This window comes from Callorhinus ursinus, unplaced genomic scaffold, assembly GCF_003265705.2.
Source record: "Callorhinus ursinus isolate GAN/ISIS: 27379988/994484 unplaced genomic scaffold, GSC_fseal_2.0 scaffold15, whole genome shotgun sequence".
NCBI lineage: Eukaryota > Metazoa > Chordata > Mammalia > Carnivora > Otariidae > Callorhinus > Callorhinus ursinus.
In genome coordinates, this window is record NW_027397077.1 from 5,694,574 (window position 1) to 5,715,961 (window position 21,388).

Below are 21,388 nucleotides of genomic sequence, written 5' to 3' on the forward strand. Positions count from 1 at the left end.
ACACACACACACACACACACACACACACACACAGTATAGCGCCCAAGCTCACCCCATGTTAGCCTCCACCTTCACTCCCCGGCTTCCAGCAGCCCTGGACTTGCCCTCTTTCCATCATGGGCCACTCAGTTCTAATCCCCTCCCCTTTCGAGGAAAGGGAAGGCAAATCTTGGCCCGCCCCTCGCCCTGACGTCAGTGACGGGAAGAGGAGCGCAGAGCCCTTAAAGACACAGCAAGGCCCAGCGGCACCAGAGGGGCCCGGAGCAAGGAGGGAAGCCAAGGTGGTCGGGCGGTCCTCCCAGAGTTGCCTCGCCAGCCTCGCCTGCCCAGCCCTGGCCTCTCACCATGCCTATCCACCCTCCTGCCCAGATGCTGCCTTGGGATCTGAGGTGCCCTGAGTGCCCAAGCCACACTCCTGCTCAGCCTGCCAGCCCTGTTCCAGCTGTCCTCCTTGATGGGCACCTTCAGTGACCTAGGTCCACCAGCAGCTGCTGGGGCCCTCGGAATGACACACGAGTCCCCTCAGGGCCTTTGTATATGCAGTTCCTCCTGCCTGGTCAGCCCTTCTCTTCCTCCCACCTCAATGTAATTAATTCCTGTTCACCCTTCAGAATTCAGCTCAAAATACCACTTCCTCGAGGACATCTTCCCTGGCCATCCAGATAAGTTCAGGCACCTTGATAAATGCTCTTACAGAATTAAATTCCTGTCTCCTTCAGTTTATAAACACACACCCTGTGTGAGCATTTGATTAACATGCACCTTGCCTCCAGCCTGTGGATTCACAGAGGCACAGACTGCACCTGCTTTGGCCCATCGCTCTATCTCCAGCACCTAGCATACAGTAAGTGTTCAACAGGTATCCAATGAATGAAAAATTCACTCAGAGACCCCGTGGGCAGCACCTAGTAGGACAGCCAGGCATGATGCTCTGAGGAAGGGTAATATTTGAGGGGTGGTTGCAGAGTGTGGCAGGGGCCTGTGGTACCCCTGGCAACAGTTCTAGTGGAACCACGCCTCTGAGAGGAAGGAATGGGGTTTACAGGGTTGGTGCTACCTCCCAGATCAGAGTCCAAAGGCCAAGTTCAAATAGCAGAATCGGGGGCGCCCGGGTGGCTCAGTCATTAAGCGTCTGCCTTCAGCTCAGGTCATGATCCCAGGGTCCTGGGATCGAGCCCCACGTCGGGCTCCCTGCTCAGCGGGAAGCCTGCTTCTCCCTCTCCCACTACCCCCTGCTTGTGTTCCCTCTCTCGCTGTGTCTCTCTCCCTGTCAAAAATAAATGAATAAAATCTTTAAAAAAAAAAAAAAAAGCATTATCAGCCCAAGCAGGGAGTGTGCAGGGCTGAATTCAGTGGTTCCAGAAGGCCAAAGACCCCCAATGTGCGGACCGGGGAAAGACCCTCTCTGGAGCAGGGACAACAGCACTTTCACCATGATGCTGGCAATGCACTGACCATTCAACAGGGCAGGATGGGGTTCACCTGCCGTTCGGAAGCAGGCAGCAAAAGACCTGGGCCAACCGCAGGCCCACAGGTAACATGGCCACACTCTGGGGAGCAGAGGGCCCATGTCGAGGGAAGACACAACCCATCCAGGCTGTGACAGGCAGAGGTGGCCTCCTCTGGGTCCCTGCACTCTGACCTGGTGCCTCATTCTTGGAGAACCCAAGGAGTCACCCACAGAGGGAGACGTGGGGTCCTTTTCCCCCCACTGAGACTTCTCTGGAACTCCTAGCCACGGCCTGCGCAGCAGGGGCTGGACCCCACCAAGGAGCCAACACTCCAGTGGGTAAACAGTGCCCTTGGCCGAGGGGGCAGCACACAGATGCCCATCTGAGGGCATTCACAGAAGTGTCGCTGCTGACCCTGCCCTTCTGCCTGCTTCCTAAGCCCTAAACCTGCATAAGGCAGGTGCCGTGCAAGACACAGGGCTCTGGTCAGAGGCAGGGAAGGAGGGATGGGGCAGGTGCAGGTGCAGGCAAGTCGGGCAGCATGACTGCAGTCACCTGCGCGTCCCGGTGGGCAGGACAGCCGGGGCGGGGCCACGCACAAGGGTGTGCACACCACCCACCAGATCCGGTTCTGTGTGCACAGCTCACGGAGGGACAGGTGCTCCTGGGCTCACCCCAGTCACCTCTCTGCTGCCACCAGTCTCAGCAGCCTCTCCTCCTATGCCGCATGGGGACCTTGTTCTGCAATGTCCCCTCTGTCCCCTCTCTCAGCTCAAGTCTCCACCAGCATCCAAGAAGCCCTTCTTCACCCTGACTCCTCCTCCAACTCCGTCTTCCCCCTCACTGGTTTGCAGCCAAATCTCTCCCTGAAGCTGTCCACACTCACTTCACCCTACACGTTTCCAGCTCACTCTTCAATCTGCTGCACTGAACGGCTCCTGCCAAGGGTGCCATGGCCTCTGTGGTGTGGCATCCACATTTCTCAATACCCCACAGCCCAAGCATCTTCCTCTTTCCTTCCGCTTCTCTGAACCTTCCTTCTCAGCATCTCCCGAGGCCCTTCCTCAAATGTTGCTGACCCTCAGATTCAGTCTTCAACACACTCCTGCCACCCAACCTGAGCCCTTCACCCCACACCCACTCCTGATCCCACATCCTCTCACAGGGCTGGACCTCTGGCCCCGTCAACAGAGCAGAGGCCAGGCCCCCCCGCCACCCCTCCCAGGCCACTCCCTAGCAGGCAGCTGCTGAATGACAGTCTCCAGCCTCACCTCCCCCCACCAAGCGCGGTCTCCCTCTGGCCTCCTAACACCTGGAACTGGGAAGCCATGGCTGCCACCCCCTCCCTGCCTCAGCCTCCGTGGAGCAGCCAGAATGGTCTTCTTCCTAAACGCCATTCAGACCAGCACTGCCCAGAACACTTCACTGTCCTCAGGACAATGCCCCTGATTGCCCAATGGCTGGACAGCGGGATGTCCTGTGGGGCCGTCAGAAAGCCCACAGTTCTGGGACTCAGCAAAGGAAGGGCACTCCCCACGTGTGGAGGGAGGGGCGAATCAAGGTGTTAGTCTCCAATCAGCCAAGGGTGCAGGATCAGCCAGCAGACCAGAGTGCAGAGGCCGGGCCTTGGGCACTGAGGAGGGACCACAGGCTGTACCTCTGTGGTACTTCCCCACTCTCAGAAGCCCTGTCCTGATTTCACTGTGGCCAGTGAGACCCCACACCCACCCAGGCTCACAGGGCAGGATGGGACAGGCAAGCACCTGGACCCCCCACACAGGTCCGGAGCCCCCAGTGTCCTCCTCCAAAGGGGCAACCAGGCCTGGGCATATCTTCTCCTGAAAGGGGCTTCTAGATCCACCAGGGCAGGGGCATGCAGCACATGGAAGAGACCCCACCAGGAAAATACATTCTGTGTGCACAGCTCACGGGGGGACAGGTGCTCCTGGGCTCACCCCAGTCACCTCTCTGCTGCTACCAGTCTCAGCAGCCGCTCCTCCTATGCCCCATGGGGACTGCATGCTTACTCCACCCACATGAAGGGTGCGTCACAGCACCTCGTCATGGTGGCAACAACACAGAGCAGGAACCTGGCCAGGGGAACTGAGGTTTGGGAGACTGCGTTGTTCCCCGGCCCCTTGACAGAAGGGCCCTGATACAGCAACCATGACTCACAAGCCCTGACACAGGGACTGGGCATATCAGTTATCCCAGCATCTTTACCACACCATCATTACCTCATCACCAAGCACCAGCACCACCATCGCCCTGCCATCATGGTCACCATTGCCACTGTCACCCCACCATCATTACTACTGTCACCCCATCACTGTCACCACCATTGTCCTATCACTATCACCATCGCTCTGTCACCATCACCACCATCACCGCATCACTATGACCACCATCCCCTTGCCATCATTGTCACCATTGCCCATCACCATCATGACCATCATCCCATCCCCATCACCACCATCACCCACCACCATCACCACTGTCATCCTATCCCTGTCACCACCATCACCCCATCCCTGTCACCACCATTGCCCCACCACTGTCACCATCACCCTGTCACCATCACCATCACCCCATCACCACTGCCACCATCACCCCATCACTGTCACCATCGCCCTGTCACTGTCACCATCATACCATCACTGTCACCACCATCACCTCCATCACTGTCACTTATTCCCCATCAGTCACCAGTGCCCACCCCATCCATCATTTAGGTCAACAGGGGCTCCCTACCCTTGGCCTTTCAATTGTCAACCACAGTCCCCCCATCCCCAGCACAATGATGAGGACTCAACTTTCCGAGATAAGGATCAGGGACCTGGTGGTCAGCTACTCTGGGGCCCCACTACAATGACTCTGTGGCATCCGTGCCCACAGCCCTCACTTTAGCCCACTAAGCCCCTGTCACCTCCACCAGGAAGATGTACCCAGACTGCAGGTTTTATTTACCCTGACATCGGGTCGCTGTCCAAGCTGGAACGAAACCTCAGCGCCGAGCCCAGCTGCTCCAGTGGCTCGGTACCAGCGGACACACTGAAAAGAGGAAACTTCATGATTAACACATCCAAGCCCCACCCAGCACACCAGGAGCAAACACTACCTTAGCACACACACAAAATGCACAAGAGCCAATCCTGCGCAGGCCACGGAGAAGCCCTGATGGCCTCCCGAGGATGACTATCACACACACCAGGATCTCAGGCTACAGTGCTGCACATTCCTCTCAAGCGTACTCAGAACATTCTCCAGTATAGACTACATATAAGGCCACAAACAAGGCTCAATCGATTTGAAAAGATTGGTATCATACAAAGTTATCTTCTCTAACCACAGTGGGATGAAGTTAGAAATCAGCAGAGAAAGACTACCGAGCCACAAAGTGAAAAAAGAAATGCTAAACACAACTCATACCTTGAGAAACTAACATGGTACCAAAAAGAAAAACAGCAACAAAATTGTGCATTAATAAGAAATTATAAAGTAAATTAAGAAATATGTAATACAAAAATACAGATTCAAAGGGGCATGATGTTTATAGCAGCATTATCAACAATAGCCAAATTATGGAAAGAGCCCAAGTGCCCACTGACTGATGAATGGATAAAAACAATGTGGTATATCGGGGCACCTGGCAGGGGCGGGGTTAAGCATCTGCTTTCAGCTCAGGTTATGATCTCAGAGTCCTGGGATCAAGCCCCAGGTCAGGCTTCCTGCTTAGCAGGGACTCTGCTTCTCTCTCTCCCCCCTTCCCCCACACTTGTGTGCACACATACACTCTCTCAAACAAATAAAAACATAAAAAAATAAAATCTTAAAATAAAAAGATGTGGTATATCCATACAATGGAATATTACTCAGCCATCAAAAGAATGAAATCTTGCCATTTGCAATGATGTGGATGGAGCTAGTGTATTATGCTAAGTGAAATAAGTCAGTCAGAGAAAGACAAATACCACATGATTTCACTCATTTGGGAATTTAGGAAACAAAACACATGAATGTGTGGGGAGGGAAAAGAAAAAGAGAAGGAGATAGGGGAGGCAAACCATAAAAGACTCTTAACTATAGAGAACAAACTGAGGGTTAATGGAGGGAGGTGGGTGGGGGATGGGCTAAATGGGTGATGGGTATTAAAAGGAGTGCACTTGTTATGATGAGCACTGGGTGTTGTATGTAAGTGATGAATCACTAAATTCTACTCCTGAAACCAATATTACACTGTATGTTAACTAACTAGAATTTAAACAAAAATTTGGAAGAAAAAATAAAATTGTGCCAAAAAAAAAAGAAATTAAGAAATTAGTAAAACTGGATAACAAAAATACTACAGGTTAAAATTCATGAAACACAGCTAACACAGTTCTTAGATGGAAATTAATTATCTTTTTTAAAAGAGATTGATTGATTGATTTCAGAAAGAGAGAGAGTGTGCAGGCGGGAGGAGGGGCAGGGAAAGAATCTCAAGCCGACTCCCCACAGAGCACAGAGCCTGACGTGGGGCTCGATCTCATGACCCTGAGACCATGAGCTGAATTGAAATCAAGAGTCAGATGCTCAACCAACTGAGCCACCCAGCTGCCCCAGAAATTTATTTATCTTTAGAAGTAAGATGTTAGGACATCTAGGTGGCTCAGTCAGTTAAGCGTCTACCTTTGGCTCAGGTTTTGATCCTAGGGTCCTGGTATCGAGTCCCATGTTGTGCTCTTTGTTCAGCAGGGAGCCTGCTTCTCCCTCTCCCTCTGCTTCTGCCTCTCTCTCTGTCTCTCATGAATAAATAAATAAAATCCTTAAAAATAAATAAATAATAAAAGTAAGATGTTAAACTCAAGAAGGTGGGGAAAAAGTAATAGAGCAAATCCCCCAAATAAGGAAGGAATTAATAAAGGGAAACACAAAAATAAGAGAACAGCCACAAAAAATAATACAAAAGATTTATTTTTTTAAAGATTTTATTTATTTATTCATGAGAGACAGAGAGAGAGAGGGAGAGAGACAGAGAAGCAGAGGGAGAAGCAGGCTCCCAAGGAGCAGGGAGCCCGATGCGGGACTCGATCCCAGGACCCTGGGATCACGACCTGAGCCGAAGGCAGACGCTTAACCATCTGAGCCACCCAGGTGCCCAATACAAAAAGATTTAAAAACCCAAAGTAGGTAGGCCCTCTGGCAAGACTCATCAAGGAGAAGACACAAAAAGAAAAAAATGCATAATAAAAAAGGGGAAATAACTACAGGTACAACAGAGATTTTAAAAGTAATAACTTCAGGGGTGCCTGGCTGGCTCAGTTGGTTAAGCATCTGCCTTCAGCTCAGGTCATGATCTCAGGGTCCTGGGATCAAGCCCCACATTGGGCTCCGTGCTCAGCGGGGAGCCTGCTTCTCCCTCTCCCACTGCCCCTCCCTCTGCTTGTGCTCTCTCTCTCTCTATCAAATAAATAAATAAAATCTTAAAAAAAAAACAAACTAAAAAAATTAAAAATTAAAAAAAAAAGTAATTAACTTCAGGGGCGCCTGGGTGGTACAGTTGGTTGAGTGTCTCACTCTTGGTTCCGACTCAGTTTGTGATCTCAGTGTCGTGGGATCAAGCCCCACGTAGGCTTCACACTCGCTGTTGCGTCTGCTTGAGATTTTCTCTCCCTTTCCCTCTGCCCCTCCCCACTGCCCTCTCTCTCTCACTCTAAAATAGATAAATAAATCTTTAAAAAATAAACATAAAATAAAAGTAATAGCTCATTGGCTAGTATCAAAAAGACACAATATAACACGTACTGGGGAGCATGTGGAGAAAGGGGAGCCCTCGTGCGCTGTTAGGAATGCAAACTGGTGCAGCCACTGTGGGAAACAGTATGGAGGTTCCCCCAACAAGTTAAAAATAGGCATACCATATAATCCATATACAAGCAATTCCACTTCTGGATATTTATCTGAAGAAAACGAAAACACCTGTTTGAAAAGATATGTGCACCCCTATGTTCACTGCAGAGTTATTTATAATAGTCAGGATGTGGAAGCAATCTAGGTGTTGTTGGTAGATTAGTGGATAATGAAGATGTGAGGCACGCGCACACACACACACCACACACAGGAATATTACTCAGCCACAAAAAGAATGAAATCCTGCCATTTGCGACAACATGGATAGACCTAAAGGGTATTATGCTAACTGAAATGAGACAGAGAAAGAAAAATACCATATGATTTCACTTCTATGTGGAGTTTAACAAACAACAAACCAAAACAGAAAGAGCCTCACCGATACAGGAAACAAAGTGGTGGTTACAGAGGAAGGACAAGTTGGGGGTGGGGTGGATGAAAGAGGTGAAGGGGCTTAAGAGGCATAAACTTGCAGTCATAAAGTAAATAAGCCATAGGGATGTAACGTACAGCACAGGGAACATAGGCAATAATATTGTAGTAACTTTGTATGGTGACAGACAGTGACTACACTTACCATGGGGATCATTTTGTAACATATAAAAATACTGAATCACTATGATGTATACCTGAAACTAACAGAATATTGTATGTCAACTATACTTTGATTTTAAAAAAATAACAATAATAACCTTCTTTGGATTCTGATTTGAACAAACCACCCATGAAAAGGCACTTTGGAACAAGTGGAGGCAACTAAAGACAGACTGGCATTAAAAATTATTAATGAATTACTGTTAATTGTGCCAAATGTGTTACTGAAATGGTGGTTATATTTCTTTACAAAGGACTCATTTGTACAGATGAAAACTAACATTTAAGGAGACTTTTTTAAAAGATTTATTTATTTATTTATTTGAGAGAGAGAGAGAGAGATCAGAGGAAGGGGCAGAGGGAGAGAGAATCTCAAGTAGACCCCCCCCCCACACACACACACTGAGCACAGAGCCCATCTAGGGCTTAATCCCAGGACCCTGACATCATCACCTGAGCCAAAATCCAGAATTGGACGCTCAACTGATGACTGAGCCGTCCAGGAGCCCTTGGGAGAAATTTTTATGATGTTTTAATTTTTGTTTGTTTTAAAATAATCAGAAAAAAAAAGTGGTGGGAGGTGTATAAAATAATAGTGTCAGAGCGTTGGTAACTATGGAAGCAGGTGATGGATATGTAGAATTATTATATTATTCTCTATGCTTTTGTATATATTGAAAATTTCCAAAATTAAATGTAAAACAAAATAAAATTAAAAAGCATTAGGAACAACTATATCCTGCATTTGAAGGGAAGGTGAAGCTGAGGAGAAAATAGTTTTTAAAAACCAGTGTGCAGGGGCATCTAGCTGGCTCAGTTGGAAAAGCATGCGACTCTTGATCTTGGGGTCATGGGTTCGAGCCCCACATCGGGTGTAGAGATTACTTAAATAAATGAAACTTAAAAAAAAAAAATCCATGTGTAGGCTTTGGTGAGCAATAGGATACCACGCCGATGTGTGGAAGGCTGGAAAGAAAGCTCCATGGAAGTAAGCATGGCATCTGAGGCCCTGTTCTCTGAAAGTCTCAGGTGAGACTTGCACCCAGAGCCCACCAGGTGGGGAGGCCCTGATGATTCCCACTCACTTGGGATGAGACCTCAAAATCTGCACCCTAAGAAGGGAGGAAGTGAGTAGACAGCTTAGCCTCTAATCCTCTAAGTCTCTGCAGTTAGGCCAAGATGTTTTTTGTTTTTGTTTTTGTTTTTTTAAAGATTTTATGTATTTGTCAGAGAGAGAGCACAAGCAGGGGGAGCGGCAGGCAGAGAGAGAAGAAGGCTCCCCGCCGAGCAGGGAGCCCGACGCAGGGCTCGATCCCAGGACCCGGGGATCCTGACGTGAGCCGAAGGCAGACGCTTAACGACTGAGCCACGCAGGCGCCCCAGACCAAGATGATCTTAAGAGTGCTGTGTCCCTGGCAAAAGCAACACAAATCCTCCCTGGAAGAGGTCCTGGGCTCCAAATTTCTACAATCAATTTTGTAAATGTAATGTTAGGCACACCATCAAAATTTTTCAGAAACACTAGGACACAAGACAACATGAATACAAACAACAGAGGCAAATGACCACAGAAATACCACGGGGCTTCAAATATTGAAGCCACTGACATTAAACACCACCACATACACAGTTCAAGGAGATGAAAGAAAAAAATCGAGCTGTTGAGGAGAACATGAAATATAAAAGAAACAAAAATTCTAGAACTAAAAAGCGATACTACAAATTCATAATGCATTAGACACAGCTGAAGGTATAATTCATAAACTGGAGGACAGGTCCAATACATGTAGACTGAAGCTCAGAGACACAAAAAGATAGTAAATATAAAGACAGAAGATGGTGGGTGAAATATGAAATACAAGTGGTTTACAAGAGGTCTTACATATGTGTAATTAGAGTCCTAAAAGAAAAAGAGTGTGAAAATGGAGCAGAAGCAATCTTTAAAGAGATAACAGCTGCCAATTTTTCAAAACTGAAGAAAAAACAATTCAAGAAGTACTGTGAAGCCCAAGCAGCACAAAGCCACCCAGGCACATCACAGCAAAACTGCTGAAAACCAAATACAAAGAAAAATCTTAAAAGTAGTCAGAGGGGGAGCCTTGGTGGTTCAGTCAGTTGAGCATTCAACTCTTGATTTCAGTTTAGGTCATGATCTCAGAGTCGTGGGATCAAGCCCCACATCAAGCTCCCCACTCGATGAGGAGTCTGCTTGAGATTCTCTCTCTCTCTCTCTCTGCCCCTCCCCTGGCTTGCACGCAAGCATGCGTGCATGCACGCGCGCTCGCTTGCTCTCTCTCTCAAATAAATAAATAAATAAAATCTTAAAAAAATTAAAAGTTTAAAAAAAAGTACTCAGAAAAAAACATGTTGCTTGCAAAGGAGCAATAATTAAACTGTCAACTGGTTTCTCAACAGAAAGGACAGAAATCAGAAGACTGGAATGGAATGGGACACCTGGCTGGCTCAGTCAGAAAAGCATCTCAAGGTCATAAATTCGAGCCCCACGTTGGGTACAGAGATTACTAAAAAAATAAATAAAAAAATAAGAAAAGACAATGGAGTGAAAGCTTTAAAATGTTGAAAGAAGTTGACAGCTGCCAACCTAGAAATCTATAACCTGGAAAAATATCCTTTAAGAAGGAAGGTGAAATTAAAGACATTTTCAGAGAAACAAAAATGGAGAAAATTTGACACCAGCATACCTGCATGAGAAGTAGAAGGAACACAATCTCAGTTGAGGCTTAAAGATGTAGGAAGCAATAAGAAGCAGCAGAGAAGATAAATATATGGATAAATATAAATAAATATTCACTGTCAAAAACAAAATACTGTCTTTGAGGTTTACAATAGTATTACAAGAAATAAAGAGGGACATTACACATGATAAATTGAACACTTCATCAGAAAGTCAAACCAATCTTAAATATGTATGTACCTAATAACAAAGCATCAGAATTCATGAAGCAAATATTGACAGAACTAAAAGAGGAATAAACATATCTGTGGTCTCTCAGTAATCGATAAAACAAGCAGACAAAATCAATAAGGACAGAAAAGATCTAAACACATTATCAGGGCGCCTGGGTGGCTCAGTTGGTTAAGCGACTGCCTTCGGCTCAGGTCATGATCCTGGAGTCCCGGGATCGAGTCCCGCATCGGGCTCCCTGCTCAGCAGGGAGTCTGCTTCTCCCTCTGACTCTCTTCCTTCTCATGCTTTCTATCTCTCATTCTCTCTCTCAAATAAATAAATAAAATCTTTAAAAAAAAAATTTTTTTTAAACACATTATCAACCAACTTGACCTAACTGACACTTCTAAAGCACTACACCCAACAACTGCAGAATATACCATTTTTCAAGTTCATATGAAACATTTACCAAGGTATAGTATATGCTGGGTCATAAAATGAATCTCAATAAATTTCAAAACACTTAAAACTTAAAAGAAAACAACACAATGAGGTATTACTACACATTCAGCAAAATTACTAAAATTAAAACCTTCTAGGAAATAGAAATGATCTAGATCCTGCCTGAGGTATTATATGTGAGAAGTATACATTTACTAAAACTCATCAAGCTGAAACATTAAGACCTGTGCATTTTACTATATGTAATTATACCTCTATTTTTAAAAATTGACTTACAATGCCAAGTTTTGAGAGGAGGCACAGCAAACTGGAACTCTCACTCATGGCTGGTAAGGGCATAAATGGTACAACAATGCTAGAAAACTGTGAGTACCTGCCAAAGCTGAACACATGCAGCCAATGACTCAGCAAATTTACTCCTAGATATTTACCCAAAAGAAATATGTTCCCCCATTTAAATCTTTATTTATTTAAGTAATCTCGATCCCCAACATGGGGCTTGAACTCATGACCCTGATATCAAGAGTTGCAGGCTCCTCTAAGCCAGCCAAGAGCCCCAGAAATATGTTTCTTTTAAAAGGCACCAAGGAGGGGCTCCTGAGTGGCTCAGTCAGTCAAGTGCCCGACTCTTGATTTTGGCTCAGGTCATGATCTTGGGGTTGTGAGATCAAGCCCCACGTCAGGCCCTGCACTCAGCAGGGAGTCTGCTTGAGATTCTCTCTTTACCTCTCCCTCTGCCTCTCTCCCCACTCGTGTACTCTCTCTCTCTCTCAAATAAATAAATAAATCTTTAAAAGGCACCAAGGATTTGTAAAAAAGAGTTCTTAGTATCACTACCAGATTAGCAGAATCCTTCCTTAGTCTAATAAGGTGTCTTTAAAAACAAAAAAACTACAGCAAACATTATTTTCAATCATGAAACGATGAAAGCCTTCCCCTGAGACAAGAATGCTACCTATCATCACTTCCAATCAACACTGTACTGGAGATCCTAGCCAGTGCAATAGAGCAAGAAAAATTAATTAAAAGTACAAGAACTGGAATGGAAGAAATAAAACATTAATTACACATGATGTGACTACTTTTGTAGAAAATTCTTAAGTTTCAATTAAAATCACTTAAATTAATACATAAATTTAGTAAAGTCTCTGGATACAAGGTCAATTTATAAAAATGTATTAACTTTATATCAATAAATAATGAGAATTTTAAACTATACTGTTTACAGTACCATCAAAAAGTACCTAGAAAAAGGGAAACTATTTGACAAAATTCAAGATCCCTTTATGACTAGGAGTCCAAGCAAACTAGAAATAGAAGGAAACTTCCTCAATCTGGTAAAGGGTACCAATGAAAAAGCTACAGCTAGCATCATACCTAATCCTATATATTTTCTCCCTAAAATTGAGACCCAGACAGGGAGATCTGCTCTCACCACTTCTATTCAACATTGCAATGGAAGTCCCAGCCGGTGCAATGAGGCAAGAAAAAGGAATAAAGGAATACAGAAGGTAAAAGAAGTAAAGAGTAGAAGAAAAAATAATGGAGTAAGAACAAACCAAAACAATATGGTAAGTGAAAAAAAAAGAAATACAGAATAGGAGAGACCAAAAAAAGCACAAAATAAGATGGCAAATATAATCTCAGAACACCAATAATTACATTAAATTTAAATGGAATGCTGTATTTAAAAAAAAATTACTGGAATGGATTTTTTTTTTTAAAGACACATGTAAAAATATAAGGACACCAAAAGGTGTTCACTTCCAGTGAAAGGGTGGAATATGATCCATCAGGAATCCTTAGGTGTGGCTGGCAGGTATGCAGCCTGGTGCTGCCATTCCCAAGAACACCTTGGAAGTCCTTAGTAACTACATACATCTCACTGACCTGGCAATTTGCTCCCATGTACACATCCAAGAAATTCTCACATGGTTCCACAAAAAGAGAAAGGAAGTATCGGAAGATGCCCACAGCAATTATCTGTGATAGCAAGCTTAGGACTCACACCACACAGAATGACACCACAGGGGTGGGCACAGGCCAGGTATACACAATGCAACATGAATGGGTCTTACAAATAAAAACGCTGTGCTGAATGCAAAAAAGTAAGGGAGTTCATTGTATCCACAAAACAATGTAGACTTTTCAAAACACAAAGTAGCTCAGTCGGTAGACCGTGCAGCTTTTGATCTTGGGGTCGTGAGTTTGAGCCCTATGTTGGGTGTAGAGTTTAAAAAAAAGAACTTTAACTTAAAAATCAATCAATCAATCAATCAATCAATCACACAAACAATGAAAAGGACATACAGACTGGCTGCTTATGGGGTGAGAGGGAAATGGAAAGGTCATGTGAGATTAAATATATAAGATGGTACGGGCTGGGCTGGGCTTGCCCAGACCAGTGGTGATCACCTGCCATGAGCTGAGAAGTTGGACCACCTCTACCCTCTCTATCCCTATGACCAAACACAAAGGAAACACAGACGTGGCAAAGGGAGACCTTGCTTCCAGCCCATGAAACGGTCTAAACCCAGATGGAATGCAAATCCACTGGCCACACCAAGAGGACACAGGCATGGTGCAGAGTGCGATGTGCGCCCCAGGACCCACAAGATGATACCTATGCAAATCACATACAGTCCCCTGCCAGGTGCATGCATATGCTACAGGGTACACTCACACCAAGGTGTGCATCTTGCTGGTCCAGGTACATACCCAGGGGTGAGCCACAGGGCCAGCTGAGGCCACCAGCCCTGAGAAAACTGCTCAGCCCGAGACTGAGTGACCCGGGTAAGCTGGAGCCCTTGAGGGTCGGGGAGAGAGGGGCAGGGGACTAACTGAGCAAGCCCAGAATAGGAGCTCCCCACCCTTACCGCCATCCCTGGTCCAGTGCTCTAGCGTCTTGAGGGGGCTGTGAGGCCAGAGGGGCAGGGCTATTTCTCTTTCAGGCACACTCCTGCTGGGGGCGGGCTCAGGCCTCCCACCCTGCCACCACTGTGCACCCACCTGGCCTCAGGCCCGGCACAACTTCCCTCGCTGCCCACAAATTTCTTCAGCTCATCAGAGCAGCAGTATTGGTTGTAACAGTTGCCACAGCAGAAATCAGGACAGGACTCAGGGAAGAATTTGCGTCCACGGGAAGCCACACATACCTCGCTGTGGGCTGGAGCGGAAAAGCACACTTGTTAATCGGTGGCCGGAGGGCCAGGCCTCATGCCAGATCTCAGCCATGTCCCAGCCCATGTAGCCCCTCCCTTAGCACTGCTTTGCTCTCCCCCCTGCCCCACAGCAGAGGCACCTAACCGGGCTCCCTCTCTCCTCCACCAGTCACTTGTCTTCTGATGAAGACTGACCTTCCTAAGTGGGAGTTTGGAGGGGCCACTTCCCGCTCACGGACCATCCCTGGTCTCCACTGCCTCAGGATCAAGTCCAGGGTCCACAAAGCAGGCTCTGGACTGCAAAGGGCTTTGATGGTCACCCCGACTTTCCAGCTCTATCCACACTCGGCCCATATGCTTGCCTGTTTCCCATTCCCGTCTTCAAATCTACTCATCTTTCAAGGCCTTACTCCAGGCCCCCTCCTCTAGAAGCTGCCCAAGCCCAGCAGTCAGAGCTGAACAGTAACGCCCCCAACCAGCTGCTGGGGCCCAGGCACTGGACCAACCCGTTCTCAATCCTTACTCCCTCTCCTCACCACTCAGTGCCTCCGCTAGACCCTGGACTGCAGGGCCCTGGCGCTCACAGACCACGCCCTCACGGCAGACCCACCGTTGGCCACGGTCATACCCACCGTAAATGTCCGTGAAGCGCTTAGCCCTGGGCGGGGACTGCAGCAGGTGCCTAGGAAACGTTTACAGTTGGTGGCCAGGGCTCCGAGGCAGTGGCACCACTTTAAGCCCCAGAACCATTACAAGGCTCTCAGCCAGAGTAGGGATCCAAGGACTTTCCCACAAGCTGGGGTAAGGACAGAGCTCCAGAACTCCAGGTCATACTGAGAGGACCTGGCTGACAAGTGTGGGAAATGACCCAGGGCTTTGGGAGACCACAAGGCCTGCAAACTTCCAGGAAGATGCTACAGCCAAACGTTCCCATGCATCCTTAAGCAACATTAGCAGAGACCTAGTGCCCACCAGCAGGAGGGGGGCAGTCCCAGATTGTGCCTGGAGAGACCCCGAAGAGAACACCCAGTCCAGCAAGGCCCAGACGGTTATGGTAGCCTGGAGACAGGTCTGATGATAAACCCTGAAGTGTGGCTATGTCTCCTGGAAACAGTCCTGGCCCAGCACCTGGACCCTGGGGACCCAGACTGGCCAGAGCCCCAGGGCAGCATGCCGTGTCTGGAGACTCAGCCTGGTCAGTGTATCACATACAGGGCGAGTCCCAGAGACAGAGGCACTGAGTGACCTCCTTGAGAAGAGAGAACTAGAAAGGGGATGGGGGACGGGGGCGGGGTGCTCCATTCTTGACAGGTTCAGGCAGAATCCTGCTCTGGGCAAGGCTGAAGGCGTGGAGGACCTGACCACTCCCAGGCTCCCCCCAGCCAGCTGTCCACCTGACAGCAGGTATGGTCAGCATGGCCCATGCTACCAGGTGACTCAGGTGACCCACCTCCAGCAGGGTCCTTTCAGCCTCTGTGGGCACAGCCCAGCCTCTAAGCTGGGGCTGAAGACACACACCCCTTGCACCGTTTGGGCCAAGAGCCCACGACAGAAATGTTCTTCTGGGCCCCAGACACACTGGACGAGGCTTGCCAGATCTCACTGGACCAGGGACCGGGGCTCCACCTTCTCACTTTCCCACCCCAGGTCCCCACATTCATCTCAGCCCCCCAGGAAATAAAGCCCTTTTCCTCGAGAAAGCCACTCACCCCAGAGGGATCACTCAGCTTCCTCTGGCTGGGCAAGGGGCTGTTCCAATTCCTACCCCGAAATGGCCCCCAGCCTGGCCTCCTCCGATGGTGAATCATCAGTCTACCATCAACACACACAGTGGTGTTTCCTCCAACCCGGGAGGCCAGCCTCAGGCGTCCCCAGGAACACAAGGGCCATGGGAACAGGGGGTGGGGGAGTCCAGCCAGTAAATAGAGCCGAAGGGAAGGCCTCTGATAGAGGGGCCAAGCCTCCCTCCTGCCGCCACCCTAGGCTAAGGCCAGGCAGGGACTCCTACCCCAGCCCCTGGGGACCCAATCCTGTGGAACATCTAAGGGAGCACAGACCCCACCACTACCACCATTACCCGGGGCACAACAATGGTGGCAACTTCCTAGAGTCTGTTCAGACACAGGGGTGCTGACTGAGGTCAAGTCAGTCCTGGGGGTTAGCTGGCTGCCTTGGGGTTATTGGGGGTAGGGGACACTGGGGATGGTGTTGCCTGGGCTCACTCCAGGGACGCACGAACGTGGCTGCCCCCCTCCCAGACACACTGTCCCTGCCCGGGAGGAACTGCCCCCACCCCGCGAGGCTCACCACCTGGAGGCGGGGGGAGCAGCAGCACCAGCAGCACCAGCAGCAGGATCCGTGGCGCGGGGACCCACACAGTCATGGCTGGGCGGCGGACGGACACAGGACAGACGGACAGAAGCAGCAGGGGTTGAGGTGCCGCCGCAGCCGCAGCGACCCGTGCGGCCACCGCTTCCTCGCCCCGCCCTTGGCGGCCTGTTCCGGGAACCCCGCCCGGAGGAGGGAGTGGAGGGGAGGAGAGCGAGGCCAGGGAGGGGGAGCGGACGCCCCTCCCAGCCTCCGGGCCAGGCCCACGTCCAGGGGCCACGCGGACACTCCAGCCTGTTCCGGGCGACGGCAGTACCTGGCGAGCCCCGACGTCGACTTCTGGGCTCGGGATACTTTCCGCCTCCCTCCCCTGTTCCCAGCCCTTGGCCCGGAGGGGGTCTTGGCGGGGGGGCGGGGGGGGCGGGGGGGTGGATCTGCATCCTAACACTTGGGAGGCAGGACACAGGCATTCTTGGCGCAGGGGGGGCTCTCCTGTTCAGCAGATTCTCTCCGGACCCACCTGGGAGCTGGGGACCAGGTGAGGTGGTGGGAACAGTGCCCAGAGCAGACCTGGGCACACAGTAGGCGCTCAATAAATGCCAGTCCCTCCTGCAAGCCTAATCCAGAGGCTCTGAGGAGGCTCCATCCCCTAGTCCCCTGGGTTGACAGCTCTATCCCCACAGTCATCCTACCCCCCAGCCCAGGCAGGCTCATCCCCCTCTCTGAGGGCAAGCCTGGTTCAGATGGGCTGCTCTGAGGATGGGAACTGGCAGCTCCCAGGCACACTAGGCCATCTCCTGGTTCAGGGGAGTCTGGCTGGCCCGAATTCGTGTCTGTTCCAGGACCATGTGCTCACACAAGACTCCTTGAGATGGGGCAGTGGCTAACTGTGGCCCTGCCATTCACTGTGGGGCAGGGGTCTGGGCAGAGCCAGGAAAATGGAGAAGGAGCATTGTCTGGAGTCTGTCCCAGCTGCTATAACAAAACATCATGGGCTCGATGGCTTATAACCACTTGAGGGCTTATAAACCACAGTTCTGCCAACTGGGAAGTCCAAGATCAAGTTGCAAGCAGTTCTGTGTCTGATGAGAGTTTCTGTGTTCCCAGATGATTGTCTTTTCCCTGTGTTTTCACTTGGCAGAAGGACCAAGAGACCTCTCTGGGGCCTCCTCTATAAGGACACTCACCCCCATTCATGAGGGCTCCACCTCAAGATCTAATCACCTCCCAAAGGCCCCACCTCCAAATACCATCACCTTGGGGTTAGAATTTCAACATCTGAATTTTGGGAGGGCACAGGTGTTCAGTCTATGGCCAGCATTTTTTTACCCAGGGTTTCTGACCTGCTGCCCACCCCACACCTGGCACATCCAGTACATTGTACTCAAGGCAGAAAACATGAAATGTCGCACTGACTGGGCACCTGGGCCAGTGAATACACCCCGTGTGCTGCCGCATGTTTCTCACCTGAGGACAGGGGCATCGCTAGGACAAAGAGACCCCAGAGGACAACCTGGGAGGTCCTCAGTGCAGTTCCCCAGGCTGGGGTGTGAGAAGAGGGAGGAGACAGCTCAGCCAGGAGCCACCACCTGGTCGGGAAGGGCTCAGGACTCAGCACACGAGACAGAGGCATGGCTGTCCCCGGGCAGAAGGAGGAGCCCTCCCTGACACGGCTCAGCCTCATCCTGCCCCGCTGCCTCTGCCCCCCCGCCCCCCAGCAATACGGTGTGAAGTTGGACGCAGCCCAGGTCCCCCTTCTGCATGCCCAACAGCCACCATATGCTCCCCTCCACCTGCACCTGTCCAGCCAGCCTCTGACCCCTTATTCCACACCCTGGGTGCCCAGCCTTCTGTGTCCCACAAACTCGGTCTCTCTTCATAACATAGGCCCTGCCCTCAGCAAAGCTTCTCAGAGCTGTCCTTTCTTACGTCCTGTCACCTGTCTTTGGCCTCTCTGCTCTGACAGCCCCACCCCATTTCCTCTCGGGGCTTCTCCCCTGGCCTCATCCTCCCTGACCTTTTCAGGATTGGGGTCCCCATGCCCTCTCATCTTCCTACACCTCACAAAAGTGGGAAACCTTCATGGGCTCCATGGCCCACCCAGAGCTGTGCACGGACAGGAGGGGCTGGAGGCCAGGAATAGCCTGAGGCTGGGAAAATCACAGCCGTGCATCTGAGCAGCGTGTGTCCATGCAGGGGAGGAGGGCGCCAAGTCTGTGTAGCTGGGAAATGGTCACTTCCACAAGCCGCCTGGGGAAATCAGCCCCTCCGAGGCAGAAACCAAACTCCCTGTGCCAAATGTGGGGGTCTCAACAAGATGGAGGGTCCTCCAGTCCGACTCCTGATCTCGGGGTCGTGAGCTCAAGTCCCACATTGGGTGTAGAGTTTACATTAAAAAAAAAAAAGTGTACTCAACAAGAGTGAGGGTCCTACAGGCAGGACACATGAGGTAAGGACCCAGACAGCTGGACTAGCTCAGCAAACACAGTGCGAGGCCACATGTATGGGACGGAGGGGCCCGGCAGCCGGGGCTGCTGCGCTCAGAAGCACCCCTCTGACAGCCTGTCTCCTCAGGCCTCCCCCACCCGCTCTTCATTCCAGCCGGTGCCCTTCCCTGCTTAGAAGCAGACCCTACCTTAAATTCTGCCCCTTTCCCGTCTGGTCTACATGAAATGGCCCACACGTCATTTCAGGGCACACTCCCCCCCATCTGCTGTTCCCCTGTCCCAGGCCACTGGCACCACAGGGGTCCTCCCCTATGCCCTCACCCTCTCCCTCTGCATTTCCGCCTTGCACTCCCTGCTGGTGTCCCGGACCACCTGATCCTCACCTTCCTCACCTTCCACCCACAACTCTACTGTTGCCCCCTCCCTGCCCTGAGCTCTCTGCCAGCTGACTTGGCCTCTGAGATTCTCTGTCCATTCACCACAGTCCAGGCCCCGAGGACTCCCAGAACACCACCTCCCAAGAGCTCCTGGGCCACCACAGACAACTCACACCTGTCTCCCCAGTTCCACCTGGTCACCCAGGCTGGTGCTCAACTCCCCCCCACTCTGCCACTCTCACCTCCAGAACATTCTTTTACTTACCACTGACCCAGCTCTGGTCTCACCACCTCTCTCCATGCTTCCAGTCTTGAACTTCCTAGAGAACAAATCAGTAGCCACCCCCCACCCCCCATCACCACCACTCTAAATCCTGCAAGGACTCCCCGTGGCTCTTAAGGTAAAGTTCCGATTTCAGTCCCAGCAAAAAAATGGGGCTCCTCGTGCTTCCTGGCCACCATACACATCCCCCTCACCCTCTCTGGCTCACCCTTTAGGTCCCAGTTTAAAACACCACCTCCTCCAGGAAGCTTCCCAAGATGTCAAGTCTGAGTTAGGGTGCCCCTCTATGTTCCTGCAGCCCTTGTGACTCCCCCAGCCCAACACCAAACCCTGGGTCATGTGGGTGTCTTCTGCTACTCTGGGGGGTCAATGAGACTGGGGTAGCGTCTGTCTTCTGTATCCAGCGCAAGGGCCATGCACATAGTAGGTGCCGGATAACTGAGGAAAAAGGAAAGACAGGATCCGCTTCAGCCCACTGGCCACCTTCCCCTGAGTACCAGGCCTGAATCACTCCCCTCGGGGACGGGCTGCCTCAGTGCCCCCAGTCCTCTGTGCTCCCCATAGTAGGGGCCTGTGGCAGTAGCTTGTCTTGACGTTCCCTTTCAGGTCCACCCTCCACCTTACCTTCTCCTGGGGGTCCCTCTTCCTGGGCTTCTTGTTGGGCTTGGCAAATAGGAGGCGGGAGGTCAGAGTCTGCGTGGGTGGGCCTGCCCCTCCCCTACTCTACTTCCCCCAAATCCTGCCTGCCTTCAACACACCCCACCCCATAGCCACGCCTCTCTCCTACGTACGTCCCTCTCAGGGCCAAATGCTGAGATATCGAGACTTTATCTAGAGGCCACAGGAGTGAATGACTTGAGAGATCCCTCTGGTGGACAGATTATGGGAACTGACACGGGACGTGTGGGGGCCAGTCTGGGGCTAAGGCGTGGTCCCACACTGGGTTCGGGTAACCCTCCCCTACCTTGACCCCACAGGCCTAGGGATGGAAAGGGCTCCTTGTTTTTGTTTTTTTTTAAGATTTTATTTATTTATTTGAGATAGAGTGAGAGAGGGGAAGAGCGCGCACACACACACACACACACACACACACACACACACACACACACGAGCGGAGGGTGTGAGAGACAGAGGGAGAGGGAAAGCAGGCTCTCCACCGAGTCAGGAGCCCGACTCGGGGCTCAGTCCAGCCCCCCGCCCCAAGGAAGACATTAAACCCACTGAGCCACCCAGATGCCCCAGGGAAAGGGCTCCTCCTGATGTTACCCCCCGGTGCTGCCCCAAGCTAGGTGGCCCCTGAACCTATCTACAGCCCTGTAAACAGCCCTTGCATTGAGCTCTTCTCAAACACCCAGCTTGACAAGAATGGGACCTTCACTTACGGCGGGTGGCCAAGTTGTGATGGGAATTCCACATGGGGCCAGCAGCCCAGAGCAACACCCACTGATGCCCAGACGGCCCACTCCTGATGCGGATGCGGCCCATCAG

At 50.4% G+C, this 21,388-nt stretch overlaps 1 protein-coding gene across 4 annotated transcripts in view; it reads right to left on the reverse strand.

The window, feature by feature from the left end:
* SHISA5 (shisa family member 5) overlaps positions 1–20,628 on the reverse strand; it is a 23,936-nt gene extending 3,308 nt beyond the window's left edge. The window contains exons 1-5 of one of the 4 annotated variants that reach the window (XM_073901171.1): positions 20,525–20,626; positions 19,883–20,338; positions 15,098–15,147; positions 14,314–14,470; positions 4,419–4,502 (exon numbers count right to left, since the gene is read on the reverse strand). In XM_073901171.1, coding sequence (XP_073757272.1) covers positions 4,419–4,502; positions 14,314–14,470; positions 15,098–15,147; positions 19,883–19,974 — 383 coding nt within the window. In that variant the 5' untranslated portion in view covers positions 19,975–20,338; positions 20,525–20,626. Of the gene's footprint in view, positions 1–4,418; positions 4,503–14,313; positions 14,471–15,097; positions 15,148–16,772; positions 16,968–19,882; positions 20,339–20,524 lie in introns of those variants that run through there. The other 3 variants (XM_073901174.1, XM_073901172.1, XM_073901173.1) reach the window with 3 other exon arrangements.
* Between the last annotated feature and the right edge of the window lie 760 nt (positions 20,629–21,388).